Source organism: Podarcis melisellensis (assembly GCF_964234715.1).
Source record: "Podarcis melisellensis genome assembly, chromosome: 4".
In the NCBI taxonomy this organism is placed as follows: Eukaryota; Metazoa; Chordata; class Lepidosauria; order Squamata; family Lacertidae; genus Podarcis; species Podarcis melisellensis.
The window spans coordinates 46,281,536-46,302,626 of NC_138531.1; the positions used below are offsets into that span (position 1 = coordinate 46,281,536).

General features: G+C 41.2%; 1 protein-coding gene across 1 annotated transcript in view; it reads right to left on the minus strand.

The window, feature by feature from the left end:
* CFAP47 (cilia and flagella associated protein 47) overlaps nucleotides 1-20,185 on the minus strand; it is a 200,419-nt gene extending 180,234 nt beyond the window's left edge. The window contains exons 1-14 of the mRNA XM_081908931.1: nucleotides 19,687-20,185; nucleotides 19,028-19,179; nucleotides 16,666-16,781; nucleotides 15,190-15,328; nucleotides 14,630-14,858; nucleotides 11,937-12,097; nucleotides 10,968-11,104; nucleotides 8,611-8,846; nucleotides 7,040-7,232; nucleotides 3,742-3,952; nucleotides 2,231-2,383; nucleotides 1,500-1,680; nucleotides 848-944; nucleotides 248-464 (exon numbers count right to left, since the gene is read on the minus strand). Coding sequence (XP_081765057.1) covers nucleotides 248-464; nucleotides 848-944; nucleotides 1,500-1,680; nucleotides 2,231-2,383; nucleotides 3,742-3,952; nucleotides 7,040-7,232; nucleotides 8,611-8,846; nucleotides 10,968-11,104; nucleotides 11,937-12,097; nucleotides 14,630-14,858; nucleotides 15,190-15,328; nucleotides 16,666-16,781; nucleotides 19,028-19,179; nucleotides 19,687-19,911 — 2,447 coding nt within the window. The 5' untranslated portion in view covers nucleotides 19,912-20,185. The remainder of the gene's footprint in view (nucleotides 1-247; nucleotides 465-847; nucleotides 945-1,499; nucleotides 1,681-2,230; nucleotides 2,384-3,741; nucleotides 3,953-7,039; nucleotides 7,233-8,610; nucleotides 8,847-10,967; nucleotides 11,105-11,936; nucleotides 12,098-14,629; nucleotides 14,859-15,189; nucleotides 15,329-16,665; nucleotides 16,782-19,027; nucleotides 19,180-19,686) is intronic.
* Between the last annotated feature and the right edge of the window lie 906 nt (nucleotides 20,186-21,091).

Here is a 21,091-nt window from a genome sequence, read left to right on the forward strand (position 1 = left end):
TTATTTGGTTCCTGTCTTTAAAAACAAGTAATGCCATTTTGTCAAGGCAACATGTATAAAATAATTGTGCAAATATCAGCTTGCTTTTCAATTCACAGTCATACCTCCCCCCTTCCTTTTCTTTGCTAAATTTAAAAATTAAAAAAAATTATAAAAAAGATAAAATGCATAAGAACCCTTTCCTCCCTCAGAGTGCTTTACTCAAAAAGTTATTTCCCCCCCCCAAAAAAAAGTCCAAAAGTTTTACTTTCGAAAGTTTCCCAATTTCTTGTTCTCAAACACAACTGGAATATAAGTCTTCGTAAAAGGTGGAATGACGTGAGACAAAGGGCTGGTCTGTTGCAGTTCCTCACTTTCAATTCCTACTTGTACCCAGATATGGACTGGGAGATTATTCACCAGATGCATTTTTCTGGTTGATGTAGAACACACGCAAACCTCTCCAAAGTCAATGGTAGAGGGGCCTGAAAAAGAATGGAAAGGAGATGTGGCTGCAGAATTTTTAAAAAAGGCTTTTTTTCTATTGTGAAGAATTAGGATCAGAATTTATAATTAGTTAATTAATTAATTAATACTATTACCATATATTTATTTATACCCCAACTTTTTCCTTGACATGGACTCATGGCAGCCGACAGATAAAAATAAGAACAGCTAAAAATATAGGGGAAACAATCCTTATAAAAACAATTCAACACTAATATAGTTGTAATTCTAGCTCTCTATCTATACACACAAACATAAAATATATTAAAATGGCATGGTATAGCCTTTCTTTACAGTCACTATTTTTAAACCAATACATGATTTTGTCCCTTGTTGTGTCTAAAGGAAGGAGAAACCTTACCAATGAATATTTGATGAAGCTGCTTCGGCGTCAAAATTAAACTACAGTCTTCAATCTCTTGTGGCGAAGTTGGTACAGGGTTAAGCCCATCACCCACCTGTAAAAATGGCCAACAGAATAACCACATAATATCTAATATAGCTAATATTATCTGAATCTTTTAGGCTTTTGTTCAGATGTATTGAACACAGTCCATAGAATCTGGGTAAGCAAATAAGCAGGAGGGCAAGTTTATGAGAGGAAACATATTCTGTAGGCTGACAGCTCATTTCCAGGCAAACAGGAAGGCAGAAGGCAACACTCACGTGCATGAGATGTTGGGCACTGTTTATCGACCAACATTTCAAAAAGAAGTTCACAATATGCACCAAGGGAGCATGGAAAAGCAGGGTGTTTCATGGTTCAACATTCATTATCACAGACCCTACACAAATTGTATACACTTGTACAACTAGTACAACACTATACAACTGCACTGTGTCATGGGGGGAAAGAGGCTGCAGCTCTGAGTGTGGAATCCTAGGCACACTTTTCTGGTAGCAATCACACTGAAATTAGCAGGACTGTTGAGGAAACATGGATGGGATGAGGCTACATAATATTTTGAGAAGCTGTAAGTAAGCAAGATCATCTTCAAACATATTTAGCTTACCTCTCTGGCTGAAGTTTTAGATTCCATTTCTGCTAACTGTTGACTAGTTAATAAGCTACTCCTTACACAAGCAACCTCTTCCTCCAATTTCTCCTCCTGTAAAATTTTAACCCTTGGAGATTTCAAGCCTGATGCTGGTTTTAACCCAATATCCACAGGATTATTAAGTGATTTAAAGATCCTATGAGTTGGAAGTATGGAGAAGAAGTGACATTCAGCTATGAAGTAAACACACTGCGAAAAGTTACAGCATTTTGAGTATATATTTTGATTAACTGGATTCACTAGAGAGAAATGCAAGCCCTTATATTGAATACTAACCTACACAAAGTTACCTTTTAATTATAAAGCCTGTCACAGTGCATATATTTCAAACATGTCTTCCTCATATTACTTGGGATAGATAGATAGATCTCAGAGTCCAATGCAGTTTGTGGAGGAAAGGAGGGAGGAAAAGTAACCACACATGACAAGACAATTAGCTGACGCTGGAGGAAGCAGCTGATCACCAGGGACTGCAATCTGAATTTCTAAATGTCACTCACGTGGGATTCATTGTTCTCAAACCCATTCAGGTATGTAGAATTATTCTCAACCTTTAAGTCATATTTCCTATACATTATTCATACTAGGATTTGTAGCTTTTTATAAAAACGAAGAATAAAACTATAGCGCTATAAATCTGGAAAGTGATTGAGCATTTTGGCAGTTTATTTGGAAACAATGTTTACCGAGCAGCTTTTTTATGCAAACGATGCTGTCTTAAACTCTGAAGATAGCTTGCATAGTAATCCTTATTCACTTGCTTTTCCATTTCTTCAAATAACGTGTAAGAAAACTCTGGATCCACATAAGTGTATCTGGCAACCTTTGTGAAAATAGTCCTAAATGTGTGAAAATAAATGCAGCCTCATTAGAGCAAGAGCCATTTAAATGTGCGCTGGATTCTGAAAACAATTCCACTTTTGCTATATAACTGTGCTATTCATATGTCCATTATTCCACTGATCATTACTAGCATTTGACCTTGCCAAGACAATCCTAACATAGAACTGTTGCAATTTGATATGAAAAAAGGGAAATTGTGGGTTGAGCCCAGAGATTGGGCTATCTGCATTGGAGGTAGGAGGCAAGTAAGCTATCTTTGCAGATTCCCCCTTATACTGGGCCTCTTCAAAAGCTGCTCCCAAGAATTGGGGGCCTTTCTGGAGCAGCATGCAGTAGCAGCGGTGGGATGGGTTTCAGAGAGAATATTGCCCCTTTCTCCCCTGAACAGAAACCCTTTTGTTTGCACAACCATCACTCTGGAGCCAATCCAATATTAGCAAAATATATTTCAACACAAACATTAATCACTTGCACTTGAATTCGGGTTCACTATATATTTAATTCACAGAGACAAACATTAAAGGCTACAAAATATTTAAAATAGCACCCAATTTCACAAGAGATTTCCATTCATGCAATGAATCTTCCCCCTTCCTCTCCTCTTCCCACTGACTAAAATAATCTGGCCTGGGCAGTTAGGGCGGCTATTTGGAACAGATCTGAGGGCACTTGGAGAGTGGCATGTGGGAAGAGAGGAAAGGGCTGTCCTGTTGCACAAGCAAAAACCTGTTGTGCTATACGGTGGGCAGTCTTTGATGTCACCTTCAAGATGATATTTTAATTATTGTTATTGTTAGGGACTGGCTAGATGATGAGGAGGGGTGGGAGGAACCAGCTGGGGAACCACTAAGGGGAGCCCCAAAGGAGGAAGGCTTGGAGCACAGTGATTGGTGGTGGTGACAGTGAGACACTGAGGAGAGGTCAGAGAGAGACTGGGGAGAGGAATGGTTGAATGTTGAAGAGGCAACAGGCTTTAGTGAGCAAAGGGAGCCTGTGACAGGGAGCAGCTCAGACTCAGAGACTGAAGAAGATGGGGGGGGGTCCCTCTGTTGACTCCACAAACACGCAGGGAATGCGTAGGGTGGGGCGGGGAAGATTACAGGTTCCCCAAGGTAGTCTGAAGCTGCTTGGGAAACATTCAGCAGAAAATGAGACCTAGAGGCAGTAAAGGGCAGGGACCATCAGTCCTGGCAACTGCCCTATAGGGGCAAGTCCTGTTGGAAGGTATTGCTAAGCTGTATGCCATTTTCTTAAATAAAGAATTAACTACACTGCTTAATTCTGCGTCTTTTTACTGACCTGCATCTGAACCAGCTCTGACAGTTATAAATCATTATCGCTTTTTCAATATTACCTGTAATCCTTATGCAGTTCAGGAGGTCTTATGCTGGCTTGACGATCATTAGGAAAAGCTACCAATGCATTGCTCAATTTTTTTTTTATCCGGTGGGCATGAATTTGTGTCCGATCTGATTTAAGAAGTGCCACTGGAGCAACATCAGTGGTTTGTTCCACCTTCCGAGCTACAAATACTCCCACTTCATTGGAAATCTGTGGTGTTATACCTTAGTCAGAATTTAAATAAAAATAAATTATATGTGTATCAGATATCATCTTTATTCCCTTGAATTGCAGAAAACTCAATTCCTAATACTACATTTCCCCCCCTAAAAATATTTTTTTCAAATTTTTTTATTGATTTTCCAAATTTATAAACAAACAAACATAAATCCTAACTGTAATTATTCCACTATCATTAACATTGTTAGGTGACTTCCTCAAATCCCCCTAGCTGAGTTTCAATGTATATCATTGTAACAGTTTTCCAAAACTAATTTCTCATAAAATTTACTTAGTCAATTAACTTCTTTCTTACTTTTCATATAAACTTTAAACATGTTATTATATAGAATCACATATTTAACTTCTAAGCCAATCTGGTGTTTGCAAGTATTTCTATTTAAATTATCTTAGCATATTTAGCTAAATATTCTTTAAATTTCATCCATCCTTCCTGGTACTCCTCCTACTTCTGGTCGCGGACTCTTCCGGTCAGGTTGGCTAGCTCCCAAAAGTCCACCATCTTCATCTGCCATTCCTCCAATGTTGGCACTTCTTGTGTTTTCCAATTCTTTTTTAAAAAAATAATTTTTATTAACAGGCCAATCAAATCACATTAGTTCCAAATTATATAGCAGATTTTAAAATTTTGCTGGGGGTACCCATACTTCAAGCTCCGAACGGGGGTCCAAGCATCACTTATATTGCTGCTTTAATTAGACAATTCTATCCAGTTCTGTCCAGATAGTCTCTTTATTACTTTCTTCATCTTCTTGTTGTTATCATATATTCCTTTCTTTGCGATCTCTGATAATCTTCACAAGCGGGTTGGAAACAAACATCCTCTGTGTGGGTTTTAGACTCTCCCAAAAATCATATCACATAGGGACAGACGCAATTCCACACTTCCGTAAAGAATTTATCCTCGGGCTGTCCTTTAATTTTCCCAGGCTTGCCAAGTATATCACAAAGGGCTCTGCCAGGTTTAGATCACATTCCAATCATCATTCACATTCCAATGATCCTAGTCCTCCGCCCCCCGTCTTTCTTAGACAAGCCTGTCTTAGTGAGATGCCATTTAAAACTGCGTCATAAAAACTTTCCTATGTTCTCCAGTGTTTACCAATCCTCTCTTTGATCAATAATTCACTCCACACAGTTCTTGAATTCCTGCTTGTGATTAATAAAATGCAACGATCTTCTTTCTGGGGTGGAGGGTTATTAATACTCACATAAGGCAATGAAAAGAAAAGTTTTTTCCTCCACCCCCCCTTCCGTTTCACTCCAAACATACCAATATCTTAATGGTGATTCATCACTTGATTTATTTGTCCCATCCGTCGCTCCAGTCACAGAGATCCATTAATCAGCAGTCCTATCTCCCAAACTTCACTTGATGTATGTGCTTTAGCTTCTTTCCAATTATATGTTTCCAATTATATTTTCGAGCTAAAGCAAACCCGGGCGCTGATTGGAGACAGCGTCAGGAAGAGCCTACTTCACCGAGGGCTTGTGCCAAGTGACCGGGCACCCCCTTCTTTCGAATCCGGGGGTGCATTATGGACACCGCTGGCAAGGCAGTCCCCCCCCATCTCCTTGGTGGGGCGGGAATGCTGCATATTTCCCATAGCAGCCTCTTAATTACCTCGTGTGGGTCGGAGAGATGTTATTGTCGGCCATCTTCCAATGCGCCACCTGGTGGCCCCCCTGTGTTTTCCAATTCTTGGCTAACAAAATCCTAGCAGCAGTTGTGGCATACAAAAACAATCTAACATCTTTTTGGGGCAATTCCAGACCTATTATTCCAAGAAGGAAGGCGTCTGGTTTCTTAATAAATGTATATTTCAACATATTTTTTTCCAATTCATTATAAATCTTCTCCCAGAAGTCTTTCACCTTGGGGCAGGTCCACCACATATGATAAAAGGTACCTTCTTTTTCTTTACATTTCCAACATAGATTATCACTATTGTGATAAATCTTTGCTAATTCCCCCCCCCCAAAAAAAAATAAAGGACTACATTCCAAGACTAGTTTTATAAGTGTGCTTATACGAGTTATTACATAGGGACAGCTCAGGACATTTTGCTGCCTGAAGCAAAGAACATGACAACAGCCCTCCCATTCCACACAGAGAAGCTGACTGGACTGTGACAGGTGGATTTTACTTCAACACTGTCATTCGGATAATGTCCTCTGCACCTCAGGTAGGAAGCCAGCTTATCAGTACAGAGCAGGGCAAGAAGGATACACAGCTCTATCACCCAACAAAGAAAAATTGGAGGAACAGACAAGCTACATCCCAGCATGTGCCACCTGAGGCAATCGCAGAGCACATCAGCAAAATTACCAGGGAGGAGCAAAGTGATCTCTCCCAAAGTGTGCACATTTGCTCATTCATCCAAAGTCAGTGTGGGGAACTTTTGGCCCTCTAGGGACTCCTGAAGTACAACTCCCTTCAGCCCCAGCCGATGGCCAAGAAGGATTTGAGTTGTAGTTTGGCAGCCGCAGTTTCCTCATACCTCATACCTGTGTTAATCCATGGTTTGGCTTAGTATTACATGTGAAAGAGGGCAATGGAATGGCAGAGATCAAAGAAGACCACACACATTCTGAATACAACAGGTATGAGTTACCTGACAGAACTCTCAAATTGCTCTTTTAAAGCTTCCATTCAAGCTCAAGAAAAGAGTTTGTCCTGACCTTCAAGGTCACTTCTTCACTGGGGCAGGTGTAATGTGCTGGTGGGCAGGCAGATGGGTGAAGAGTTAGATCCACAGGTGGAGACTAATCAAACATCAGCTCCTCTCAAGAAGCTTTGAGTTTCCACAGGAACACTCAAGGGGGCCCAATTCATTTTCAGGGCGTGCAGGAGGCTGCTCAACCAGCCACGGGATGAAATGTGACTAACTTGCTACTTCACCAATTAATTATCAGAGCATTTGAACCAATTACCATGCCAAACTTACCAAATACCAGTTCTAACATTTCAGCCTCTGTCTACCATTTGTCTGAATTATCCCACAAAAGAACTGACAGAAATGTAATTTCGAACACGTTAAAATTGTAGCCCCTTTTTCTTACTAACTTACCAAGGTTGGGTTTCAGAACCACTTTATTGGTTACAGAGTTGCACACACCAGAAAAAATTAAGTATAACTGATGGAAAGGTTTGAACTTCAGTGCTGGTAAGCCATCTTTTTTTGCCACTGGACCAATGATATCTATCACCTGCTTCGCTGTGAAGGTTCCTACGTGACGTGGAATAAATGAAAATAAAATATCCTAAAGACAAAAATAAATAAATACAGACCTTTAGGCATTTTAAAATGTTACATCATGCTCACTCATTGTTTCTTTAAAAACAAACAAACCACCAGGATGTTAAATTCCCAGCATTCAAATAAATAGTTTTCATTTCTTGAACTTTAAGTAGTAAAATTCTCTTAAACATCCCTATCCAACTACTTAGGCTTCACAGTCTGTTGACTGCTTCATACATTATACAGGAAGCATGGTTCCTTACAATGTACTTGAAGACTACAATTCTGTAACCATTTACCCAGGAATAAGCCCGCTGAACTTGACAGGATTTGCATCTGGATAGATGTGTAGAGGCCTGGGAGAGAGAAGTTGAGGAAACAGAGGCTGATGGTTGCCAAAGCGCAGGACAAGAGAGGCTCAGGTGGCAGTGAGAAAATTTGTGTGTGTTGCTAAGATGGCTCAGTAAAAGGATTCAGAAAAGGAAGGCCAAGAACATGATATTTTGAAGATAAAGAATACAAAGAAGAAGGCATCAAGATAGGAGTGGAGTTTGGCAGCAGATTATGCAGACAAAATAGAAGAGGAAGAGGAAATAAGGGAAGATGCAACCAGATATGTGTGGCTTTAGAAATAAGGAAGAGAAGCTTGAAGTTGATGTGGAGTTTTGACTGGTAACCAATGTAAGGAAGAAGGGTAATGACTGCTAACAGAATAGAGTAAAATGTTGTAACAGGTGCATTCTCATTATATACTCATGGAGGGTTATGGATGAATGGATGGGTTGAAAGAAGGTGGTTATGATAGTTAGCTTTAGCCAGAAAGAGGAGAATGTTTCCCATCTATGTACGTAAGAGTAAAAGGTGCTTCTTGTGGATAAGAGATGGATAAAGCAACAATTCTGTAACTGCTTTGAAGCAGGAAGACAAGAGAAGCAAAAAGGAGTAAAATTTCATGCATCACAGAAAGAATCTCTCAATGACAAGGGCGTGTCAATGCACATCTTTAGGCACCAGGCAAAAATGTTCTGCTTCAACTAGGCCTTTGGCTGATTAATATTCTACAGCTTTTTAAATCTGCTTGGGGGGGGAGTTCTTTTCTTGTTTTTGTTCTATTTATTTGCGCTTTTATCTTGTATTTTTATCTTGTGAACCGCCCTGAGCTCTTTGGATGAAGGGTGGTATATAAATTTAGTAAATAAATACTTTAAAAGAAAGCTCTATTTTTTGTTTGTTTTATTTTAAGTAACAATCATTCATGCATGCCATCATTACAGTAATATTGCTTTAGCAGCAACTTAAATTTATGTTATTGTACTATGCAACACTTCACAATATAAAGCACTTTGAAAGTTAACTACATAAATGCCGCGTAAGATGAAAGAAAAATACAAAGATAGTACCTGTGTAGACTTTGCTTTTACTTTTCCCTTTTCAGGACAAATATTATAATGTGCAATCTTACGAAAAGCGAATGATACTGGAAGAATATCGCATTCATTTTTGAGCGTGCAAACAATATCTGTATGTTCACCCATGTAACACTCCACAAAATTAACAACTGGTCCTGGTTTGAATGTCAGAATGACTGGAAGCCCTGAGCCTATCAAACCCAACTCAACCTGATGACGATTCTTCTCTGTAAAAAACATTGAAATAAAAGGATATGCTATCATTTACAGCAGAAAGACAGACAATATAGCAACTAATTTACTTGTACATAATGAAAGACTGTCTTCATATAATTTGCCCCCGTTTTGTATGATTAAGTCATACATGTATCAATGTACAGTTTGCTGCCTCCTGAAATTTGGGGCAAGACACATTGTATGATAAATGCACATAAAATGCCCAATTGTAATCAGATTACTTTTTTTAAAAGATGGCACAAAATCATCATGAAACCCCAGCCACTAACAGCACATGCCTAGCTTCCAAAAGTCATTGCTTTCTGAACATACATGGGCTCAAAATTTGATGAGTATCCAGGATAGAAAAGTGTATGTGTTGTGGGCAGCCACACCTGGGGAAATTCCACATACTATTACAGATGCCAAACGTATGAATCAGATTCCTGCAGGATAACCAGCCCTTCAGCCAGAATCAGTGGCACTGAAGTAAGGAAGTGGAAAACCTATCAGGTTCAGGAGGTCTGCCTTGTCATACTAAACTTAACCAGAAGTCCTTACATCGTAAGAATAATGTATGATGTCATTACTGCATGCTGGTACCTAGCAGCCACTACACCTTCTGCAGCCAGCACAGAATTAATTGGGCTCTCTCAGTCATCCCTAAGAAGTCATCAAAAGAGGAGAGATAGCAAGGAATGCCCGATCCCTGACATCCCTAACAGATTGAGGTTGAATCCTGACAAGACAGAAGTACTGTTTTGGGGGGACAGGAGGCGGGCAGGTGTGGAGGATTCCCTGGTCCTGAATGGGGTAACTGTGCCCCTGAAGGACCAGGTGCGCAGCCTGGGAGTCATTTTGGACTCACAGCTGTCCATGGAGGCACAGGTCAAATCTGTATCCAGGGCAGCTGTTTACCAGCTCCATCTGGTACGTAGGCTGAGACCCTATCTGCCTGCGGACTGTCTTGCCAGAGTGGTACATGCTCTGGTTATCTCCCGCTTGGACTACTGCAATGCGCTCTACGTGGGGCTACCTTTGAAGGTGACCCGGAAACTACAACTAATCCAGAATGCGGCAGCTAGACGGGTGACTGGGAGTGGCCGCCGAGACCATATAACACCGGTCTTGAAAGACCTACATTGGCTCCCAGTACGTTTCCGAGCACAATTCAAAGTGTTGGTGCTGACCTTTAAAGCCCTAAATGGCCTCGGTCCAGTATATCTGAAGGAGCGTCTCCTCCCCCATCGTTCTGCCCGGACACTGAGGTCCAGCTCCGAGGGCCTTCTGGCGGTTCCCTCCCTGCGAGAGGCCAAGTTGCAGGGAACCAGGCAGAGGGCCTTCTCGGTGGTGGCACCCGCCCTGTGGAATGCCCTCCCACCGGATGTCAAGGCGATGGACAACTACCTGACATTCAGAAGACATCTGAAGGCAGCCCTGTTCAGGGAAGTTTTTAATATGTGACATTTTAGTGTATTTTTCATTTCTGTTGGAAGCCGCCCAGAGTGGCTGGGGAAACCCAGCCAGATGGGCGGGGTACAAATAATAAATTATTATTATTATATTATTATTATTATTATGCAGGCCACAGAAGGTGCCGAGACCCTGAATGATTTAACCTGTGCACAGAGATTCCGCCTCACCCCTACCCAAGCCTTACTCTCAGAAAATGCCAAGGGGATCCTTTCTCGGAGTGAAACATTTTTGGTGAGCTGGCCTTCATCACAGCAAAACATGGCAGAGGCACAGGAACACTGTCTTGGACATCTTTCCCAAAATGTCTTGCTCTGAGGAAGGACGCCCTTGGCCCTTTGTCTGAGTGAGGCTCAGGCAGGGAAGAGGTAGAGGTGGAAAGCCTTGCCTCTTCAGGGAGCCAACCAGCCCAAGGATGGAGTGAGTGGAGGACCAGGGCACTAATTTGCTGTTGCTTCACTCTTGCCACCTAAAGCAAGCAACAAGGTATGTAATTCACACCTTCCTATTACATACAGAGGTGGGAGTTTTCCAATTAACTTAGGTATTCAAATTATAGATTATTTTATGCAAAGCCCATTACCCTTCCTGGAAATTTATAGAGGGGAAAGTACAGTTCTAATCCCATTCCATTTATTCAGTATTTATAAATGCCATACCATCTGTAGGTCTGTCACCACCAGCCACTGCTTCCAAGAAGTCGTTTTTGCTTCCTATAGCTTCAAATTTCAGAAAGAGAGCATAATCTTGCCTTGGTGGAGTTTTGCCAAGGTCCCCCCTGTCCCTTTTCACCATTCTGAAAAATTCACAATTACATTTATGTTTCTAAGCATGGAGGGAGAATATATGCTGTTAATGTCTTAACAAGTTTAAACAGAAAAATTAGACCAATTAAGGTTTCTTATGCAACATCAATATAGCAACACTAATTAGCGGGGTGTTTCTACAGGGTCATTACCTCACTCACTGCGCAAGATAATAAATACTTGGTTCTTGACTTCTCACTTGTCACTATGCTAAGAATGTTCCCCATGTACCAACTTCCAAATCATCTAAATATACAACTCTTTTCACAACGCTCCATGTGAATTGATACCACCCCCCTGCCCATTCAGCCTAGTTGCTGCTGTCACAACCCTTGACCCTGCATAGCTTCCAATAATTCCAACTGCACCTCTTGTATTACACTTTTCCCCCCAATTTTTCCTTTGGCCTCAGCTAGGCAACTGAGACAAGAAGTGATTGGTCTCCAGACAGTGTATACCCTTTCCTGTCACCCACTGCAGCTAAAAGAGGGCATTCATACCCCATATTTTCTTTGAAAACAGAAACCTTTCCCATAACTAGGAGAACAGTTAGTCAAAATAAGTTAATTACAAAAGTTAGAGGAGTGCTTTTTCAGCTATGAATGAATCCTATATCAAAAAGAGAGGAGTGTATCATATTTGGGGTCAATTTCTAGTAATCTTAATCACACACACACATATATATATATACACAAACACACACACACACATATGTATCATATATATTTTTATATATTGTTGTGTACTGCCCTGAGATCTAAAGGTATGGGGTGGTATACAAATTTAATAAATAATATCATTAGGTTCACATTCCATGCTTACTTTGGGCTAAAACAAATAGAGATCATCATTTTCTGACCAGGCTGTAGTGTTCCTTCATTGGGAATGCAGGCAATTAGAGCGGAAACATCTTGTTCTGCTTTTCCATCAGTGTAATGTAAATCTCTTAAAACAGCATTGGTACTCTTCTGAATATCTGTGCCCTGTAAGACAAAGTGAGGTATAAAATATATTAAAAGCCACTCAGTTTTCTCAGTTGTTAATGCTGGGCTTTTCAGAAAAAAGAATAAAGCAGAAAAACATTATGCATATTGAATAAGCCTAGATTGTATTATATAGAAAAGCAATAAAAATAAAATATTACAGTCTAATACTGAAAGACTGGCAAGGAAAAGCTGCCATTATGTGAAAGAAACTTGTCCCTAGCACTAGATCACTCCTTGTTTGTATTTATTAGACATAACTGGTATAATATAGCTTTTTTAAAAAAAAAGAAGTAAGAACTTTCTACAGAATTATTATGCCCTAGCAAATCTGCATCTTTCTGACAGGTGGAGTATGTGGGGTTCGAAGGCCCTTACACTGCAGGAACCCTGAGTGGGTGCAGTTTGTGCTTACACAAAAAGATGCATTAGAATTTCCCCATGGAGTCCTTTGGTGTATTCACAATGCTGCCTTGTTGTTGTCGTTTAGTCGTGTCCGACTCTTTGTGACCCCATGGACCAGAGCACGCCAGGCACTCCTGTCTTCCACTGCCTCCCACAGTTTGGTCAAATTTATGCTAGTAGCTTCGAGAACACTGTCCAACCATCTCGTCCTCTGCCGTCCCATTCTCCTTGTGCCCTCAACTTTTCCCCACACCAGGGTCTTTTCCAGGGAGTCTTCTCTTCTCATGAGGTGGCCAAAGTATTGGAGCCTCAGCTTCAGGATCTGTCCTTCCAGTGAGCACTCAGGGCTGATTTCCTTAGAGTGCAGTAAAATTGTTTTTTCTCTGGTACCTTTCATAGCTCTTTCCCCCTTAGCTGTTCACAGCAGCAGACTTCATTTTATTTCACCAGGGGGTGTTGACAGGCAGGGATGCCTTTATCCTATGCAAAGGTTTCACACTTTGGTTGGAGATAAATTAGGAGTGACTTAAGGACCCCAATTGGTGTGAAGCTGGTTTATTTATTTATTTATTACTTATTTGTTGCATTTCTATCCCACCTTTTTCTCTAGAGAGCTCAAGGTGGCATACAAGGTTCTCCCTGTCCTCATTTAATCCCCACAAAACTTTGATCTCCCAGGTTCTAGTCCAACACTAACCACTACACCACACTGGTTCTCCTACACACATGATGAGAAACAACACATCAAATAGTAATAACAAAGTACAGAATATATGTCCATTTTAGATGACATCACATGAACATCAATGCAAAGTCCAACACAGGAAACACAGTAAGCGCACAGTAAACGGGAGTGTGAACACAGGCCTTGTTGACAGAGGCCAAGCCACACAGCGTAAGGGTAATGGAAAGGGTTTGGTTCTATCACAACATTAGGCCCAAATGCAGTGCTGTATTTTGCCACACACAAGTGTTTTATTTATTCTTTCTTCCTTTCAACTTAATGATCACTTCCCATAAAGCAGCCTAAAGCTATTTAACAATAAACACACATATTGGAAACCATGTCAAGTCCAATACAGATAAGAATAAAAATGTCCACTTAAAAGGCTTTAGAAGGAAAGTAGGTCTTCAATAGACACCAAAAAGATAACAGAAATGGTAAGTGGTAGGCGTTCCAAAGGGTAGGTGCCACCACACCTAATACTAACATTGTATAGAATAACCCTTTTGATGAGATTACATCTTCAAGAGGCCCTCTCCTGTACAGCACATCATCCGTTGGGCACATAAGGATGAGATGATATACTACTATTTACCCACCTTTCAGAGATGGCACACATTTGCAATGCACATTCTTCTTGTTATTCATACTACAGTGTTACACAATGCTGTGAGAGCTGGTGCCAGTTCTATCCCTGCCCTTGGTATTAGGTGTCTGCAGAACCCCAGATGGTCTCTTGTCCGTAGTGGGAAAGTTACTCAAAGAATTCCACTGCCATCTTGCATCCCAGGATGCCACTCTCTTTTTGCTATATACTCCCTTCTTCCTCAGTCTCTCATAATGTATATTCCACCTGACCCCATCTTTCCTTATACAGTTCTTTTATTGATGCCCCTTGTAGTTTCCTTTCCTGCTAGCTTTTTCACCCTTCTCTCTTTCTGTCGAGCCACTAGGGATGGCAGCCCCAGAGCCTTCTGTCCTATTTCTCTTTCTCCTTCTTGTGAGAAACTGAGCCACGTCTTTTCCCTCTACCTACTTCTTCTTGTTCGCTCATGAATTTCTCCTCGTCCTCCAGAGCGCCCTGGTTTTTCTGCTTCTATGTTTTTCTTCTGTTACTTCCATCCCCTTCCATCTTCTTCCCTGTGAGACCTGGCTTAAACACTCCCACATGCTGACCTCAATGCTCTTTGTATCCTTGTATCCTTCCACCCACACAGTTGGAAGAGATACATATAGACAAGAAAAACACACAATATTGACCAAAAGAAAAACTCTCTTCTACCAGACTACTACTATGGAAGGGAAACCCTGCTGAAAAACAGACAGAAAAGCAGGAGTAAAGTCATCAGGTTTCCTTACATTTGAAAAGCTTTTTAAAAATAATTCAAAAAAGCTTTCCTTACCATCTCTCCACCAACAGCATTGTCTTGCAGGATTGCCACCCAATCCATGGGCTCTGGACTTTTATTATGAAGAAGAACTTCTTCAGTCTTGGTGGTTCCAAAATAGACACATCCAAAATTGACACATTTTATTTTGTTTGATGGAGGCACACCCAAAAGCTCAAGAATTTGCTCCACTATATTGGCTTTGATGATTATCTGAGCTTTGGGCCGTCCCTGCAATTTCACACTTTTGAGTAAACAACAGGTAAGAAGGAACAAAAGGGGAAAATATGAACAGTTAAGAACTGTGTTACAATAGTGCATTAATCTTATGAACTCAGTATTTTACTAGAGCATTTGTATAACACACATATCTACAGCTGTAACTTATAGAAGCTGCCTATTTCTACCATTCCAAGCTGGGTTGAAAGACAGATTATTTTACTGGGAGACTAATGGTGGAACCTGCCTATGTCACTAATATATTAAACATATTTACAGCTTCGTGCTTCCTGTCAGAGTAGACAGTGGTATCAGTGTCACACAACATTTTGAGCAGAAGGAAGACTGCAACTTACATGGCTGTCTCATTAATTGTTCTGGGTACATCTGTACAAATCTCCATATTAATCAACTGTTCTGATCGAGGTTCCACCACTCCACTGGTTGGTGATATCAAAATGGAGACATTTCCTTTGTATTTTATAGCAAATGTACCTACAAAATATATAAGCAATATTGTGCATTGCATGTAAAATTAACTATTTCCACTCTGATACATGGTAGCACAAAATGTGGGCAGAGATGCACTTTACTTCCACACCTATCTTCACATAGCAGCGCGCTTCTCCCCGCCGCCAGCCCCACAAGCTCCAGGGACAGCGGGGAGACGCAGCGCGCCTTCCCGCTGTCCCCCCACCTGGTTTAGGCTTCAGGCAAATATCTGCAAGCCGTGGGAGCCTGGCGGGAAGTCGTGCCAGTCTCCCAAGGCTTGCGGAGAGCTGTCTGTTCTGGGGGCTGGGGTCAGGGGAAGCTCGGGCTTTCCCCACCCCAGCCCCGCACCTGGGGGGGGGGAAATATTTTTTTTCCTTTTATTCCCCCCCCCCCAAAAAAACTAGGTGCGTCCTATGGGCCGGTGCGTCCTATGGGGCGAAAAATACGGTACATTACATCTGCCTAACATGCTGAAAGTAAGTCCATTGGTGGGATCCCCACCAGCTGACACCAGCAGAAACCCCCAAAACAGGGCATTCAGAGGAATCCTAAGTCAGTTTTACAGCTGTTGTCAGAAGACATAGATCTCAAACCAGACCTGATCACTGTGCTTGCCTAGAGCTAGTGCAAAGACCAGGCCCAGTCATATTGCCCTTCACTTTCTGCACTGTGAATGGCAGGGCTGTGAAGGTGGCAAGAGCTCCACAGAACCACCACAGTAGGCTTGGATTGCACCCTTAGCCACAGACTGCAAGTCAAATCACAAGCATGGCATGTGGAAGCAGCAACTTGAATTCTGCCCAGTGATGTATGCACACATACCTATTTCTCTGTCTTCGCTATCCCAAAATACAATGACATGCTCCCAAAATTTTAAAAATTAATGGAAAATGAGGAAGGAGAGAAAAACCATTTTGCTACCTTTGTCTACCAAAATGTGACACCACCTAGGGCGGTAGCTTTCCCAGAAGTTGATAACCCTAGTTTGATGTGTCTAAGAACCGTGAGACAAAAATGAATATTTCATTATACAGTGGTACCTCTGGTTACGTACTTAATTCGTTCCGGAGATCCGTTCTTAACCTGAAACTGTTCTTAACCTAAAGCACCACTTTAGCTAATGGGGCCTCCCGCTGCTGCTGCACCGCTGCTATGAAATTTCTGTTCTCATCCTGAAACAAAGTTCTTATCCCGAGGTACTATTTCTGGGTTAGCGGAGTCTGTAACTTGAAGCGTATATAACCCAAGGTACCACTGTATACTGTAGTTAGGAAACCCATCAATATACCATGTTAACAGAAAAGGAATCTGGTATTATTTGCTACACAGAAAATATTTACCTGGAGATGATCCATAGTTAGTAATTTTTAGATTTCTATTAATTACGTTACTGTTTGCAATCGCTGTGCCAAAATCTATCTCAGGTTCAATTTCTAGACAGCAGCATGGGATTAATCTGGAAAACAATTGCACTTTTAATTGGCTTTCTGACATTACTTTGTTGGCTGCATTTTTTAAAGATGCTTTAGGAAAGAAAGCTTTCCTCCCATTTTCAACACAGAGAGAATTTAATTATGTAATCTAATTTAGCAGCAACATCAGCAAACATAAGAGGTTTATTAAAATGTCATTTTGCTTTCTTAATTATTGGAACTTAAGGACAATTTAATCACATTGAGTTGCAACTATATTTTTAATTAGCTTGAACATCTTTGTTTCATCAAATTATAAATTCTTAAAATGGATCTGGTCTACTTACGCTTAAGGAAAAAACACTGATCACAATTTAATATACAATGAGTACACCGGAATACCCCAACAATTTTATAACATTATAAAAGTTTCAATATTGTATGAGCTCATGATGACTGCTGTAACAGACATTCAGTACAAGTAAGTAAGAGAAAAGGATAAAATCACAGTAAGAACAATATAATTTGGGCTGAAAATCCTATATGCACTTGCCTGAAAACAAGCACTGCTGAGACTCAGTAGAACTTACTTCTAAGTAAACATGGATTAGTTCACATTACAAATCATGACTAATTTTGCATAGAATGTGCCCATTATATAGCCTAGCAGCAAAACATCACTGAGTCCTAAATCTCACTGTTTTAATACATTTTGGTAAAGAGCTAACAAAACAAAATGGAAAGATTAAAAATCTAGTGGCAGCTATGAATAAGGATAGCAAACTGTCCAGAGTTAAACCTTGAGGGTGCTCCATGAACCATTTCTTCTGGAGGTGAAGGTTTCCTTTATAGCCCAAAGCACTTTATACTATAGGATGGTTTAACTACCTGGTCAACTTTAGTGACTTCATTTACACTACTGTGATGCATTATACATGGAGCTGCCTCTGAAGACAGTTAGTTAAGAATACAGCTGCTAGTCTGCTAATTAGAACTAAAAATTAGAAACATATTATGGTGGTGCTTTGCTAACAGCACTGGTTCCCTACTTTATTTCTAGGCCCTTTGACCTTTAGAGCTTGATAGATCTTCACAGCTTGGTACATCCAGCATGGAAGAAAAGCAGGACACAAATAAAATAGTACAAATACAAAATACAAAAAATTATACAGATATAAATAAAAAAGCAGCACAATAAAGGGTTAATAGTACTGCAGCCTGGGTCAAAACTCATCACTGAACTGGTAGAGCCACTCCTGCAACAGTAGCATAATTCCTAAGGATGTCAGTATCATACCTGATAGACTCCCTGCACCCAGACCAGAACAGCATCACTAGCTTCTGCTCATGGAGTGATACTAGCATCACTCCACCAGTGCAGAGCTCCTTGTTCCACTGAGAGGGCAGGTGAATTATAGCCCCAAAATACAGTACTATGGGGCAGGGAGGGGCTGAGGCAAAACAGGGCCTACTGGATCCTAAGACAGCTCCACTAACACCCCTTGACAGCAGCAGACCCAATCACTAAGTCAGCTCCAAGGTGGCATAGAGCATACTTTTGCTTGCCCCCTCCCACTTTCTGGTTCTAACCAAGTGAGCAATGCAAATGTGTTGGTGGCTCTTACAATGCAAACCCGTGTTGGTGGACACTGGTTTGGATTGTGCTATTAAATAATGCATTTAATAATAATAATTTATTATTTATACCCCACCCATCTGACTGGGCTTCCCCAGCCACTCTGGGCACCTTCCAACCAAATATTAAAATATAGTAATACATCAAACATTAAAAGCGTCCCTAAACAGGGCTGCTTTCAGATGTCTTCTAAAAGTTTGGTAGTTGTTGTTCTCTTTGACATCTGTAACATCATTTAAAAAGTTAAAAAGCACTAATCTAGTAATAAATATCAGTCAAGTGGCAACACTATGTCACAAAGAGTAAAATTGGAGCATTATCATTTTAATAAAATAAATAGCCCATGCAAGCTGTTATTAGGGCTAAGAGAGAAATGTCTATTGGCATCAGTTTAAGTTTTCCTCTCAGAGTACAGGGGGCAGTGTTGGATTTTTTGCCAGAATCATGGTCTTCATCCTGTTTACACACCTACAGCTATTTGTTGTTGTTTTTTTCAAACTATGGACATTAATTGGTTACAAGCAATTAGTATGTAGATCGGCCCTTAGGGCCACTTCACACATAACAATTTTAAGTCACAATGATCATATGGAGGAAATTTCACCTTGTTTTAACAAAAGTTAACTAGTGGAGCAATAAGCTGAAATGCCATACCCTATTAGAGGAATCTCAATTATCTTTTTTCCTATGTGAAGGAGTAACCTGTCCTGAAGGTCTATCTCTTTATCAGGATGATATTCCACAATGGCTGTTATGTGAAGCCCAGAAGCAACAGAGTTCTTTTGATTTTCCACAATTAGTTTGAACTGCAAGAGAAGAAGAAGAAATAAACTATTCGATTTCCAATTCAACTGTCATTTGATTTCAGAAGGATCATATATTCATTGCCCATCCATGAAATATATTTTGCTGGAAGCCACCAGAGAGGCTGGAGCAACCCAGACAGATTGGGTTGGGGCATATAAATAATAAAATTATGATTATTATGATTGACAAGTGATGGGCTTTGATTGAAAACACTATTCAGTAACTCTCCAGTGGCAAACGCTCTGCCTCTGAGTTTGTTTGGTTTTATTTAACGCCTATTTGATCTGCCAAGATTTACATTGTTACGAACCTTGGGATGGGTGTTTTGTATTTTTTTTGCAACAAGTGAAGCAGCAAAGGGGAATGGAGGGAGGGGAAAGTGCAGGATGGGGACGTGGACACTACTAACAGTAGCCTCAGAAGGCGGGGGAGCGTTGCGAAGGGTGCAAAGGAGCATTTTTAAAGGGGAAGGCGGGGGTTTCAAGGGCCAGTTCTGGGCTCCCCACCTGAGGTTGTTCCGGAGGCATTAAGCGAAGAAGGCAGCTGTGAGACTGCAGGTTCTGGATGCTCAGCAGCGCCCGGTAGCGCCCTCCGGGCACCGCGTCCACGAAGCGCACCTCGGACGGCGTAATGCGCACCCCCGCTACGTGCCACGAGGCTGCGGGAGCCTCCATTATCCTTCCGCACCCGCCGCCACAGCCACCCTCCTGCTCGCTGCCCCGGGAACTCATGGCAGCCTGCTGGGTATACCAGCGCCCAGCCTGGAGCGTCCCTGTCTCCAAGGCGACTCGAGCTTCCTTCCGCACGCCGCAGCTTGGCAACGGTCACCTAGCAACGGGACTGGCGCTGTTGATTGGAGGCGAGGCTTCGAGCGAACGTTCCGAAGCCTGCTGCAGAAGCTTCCTGGCTTACCATAGAGAGACGGAGGTGTAGAGTGGAGTCGTGCTGAGGTTTACCCAGCAAAGGATTGTGTCAAGTCAGAAATGCAAAGGTGACTTTATTAGGGCAGTGGCCACTGAGGCTAAATGCATAACAAAAAGGCTTTGCTGCGTTGTTGTTGTTCATCATCATCATCATCATTTTTAATTTGTATACCGCCTTTTTATCTTACAATACTCAAGGCGGTTTACAAGCTGAAGAAACAAAACATTTCATGTTATAACAATCTAATGCAATACAAAAATGTGATAATAAAACATAACTTTAAAATAGGCAACATCCATCAAAAAAGTAACATTCAACAATCATTAGAATAGTATAAATTAATAATATCAACATATATAAGTTATACAGAAATCCACTCAACAGTTACAATAATATCTAAACTATAATCAATAAAACAATGGCAAGCCACAGTACATAAAACAATACAATACACATTGAGAAGCAGAGAGTGGGGCAAGGCAGGTGGAAGGAGGCCTTGCCTGATGGAGTCTCTCCCCTCAGTTCTTCCTCCAGGCACAGTTCTTCTATTGAAATCCTGTTGTTGTTTTCCCTGCTTCCTAGCAAGTGATATGATAGTCCAAGGGCCAAAAAAAGGGGCATTGCTGGGTCTTGTAACAGCGAGCAAGGGAAAGCAGTCTGATTTGTAGCCAGTGTTCGGTGAGAAAAATGTTGAGGCAGGGAGACTTGAGCTGCAATCCTCACTGGGCTCGCCACTGCTGTCGGGATCCTGGCTGAAGCCAAGGACAGGGGTGTTAAGCCGACGTAGCCTCGCTGTGCTGAGAACCTCTTGCTCAGCGAGAGAACTGCTGGATCCCAACCCCACGCATGCAGGTGGATTTCTCACTCAGCCTACTCCGCAATTAATGAGGTGGTTGCAACGATACAACCAGGAGAAGAACTGTTTTTCTATACCTCCTTGAGGGAATGGAAAATAAAACAAAAAGAATAATCATTCATTACATGTGG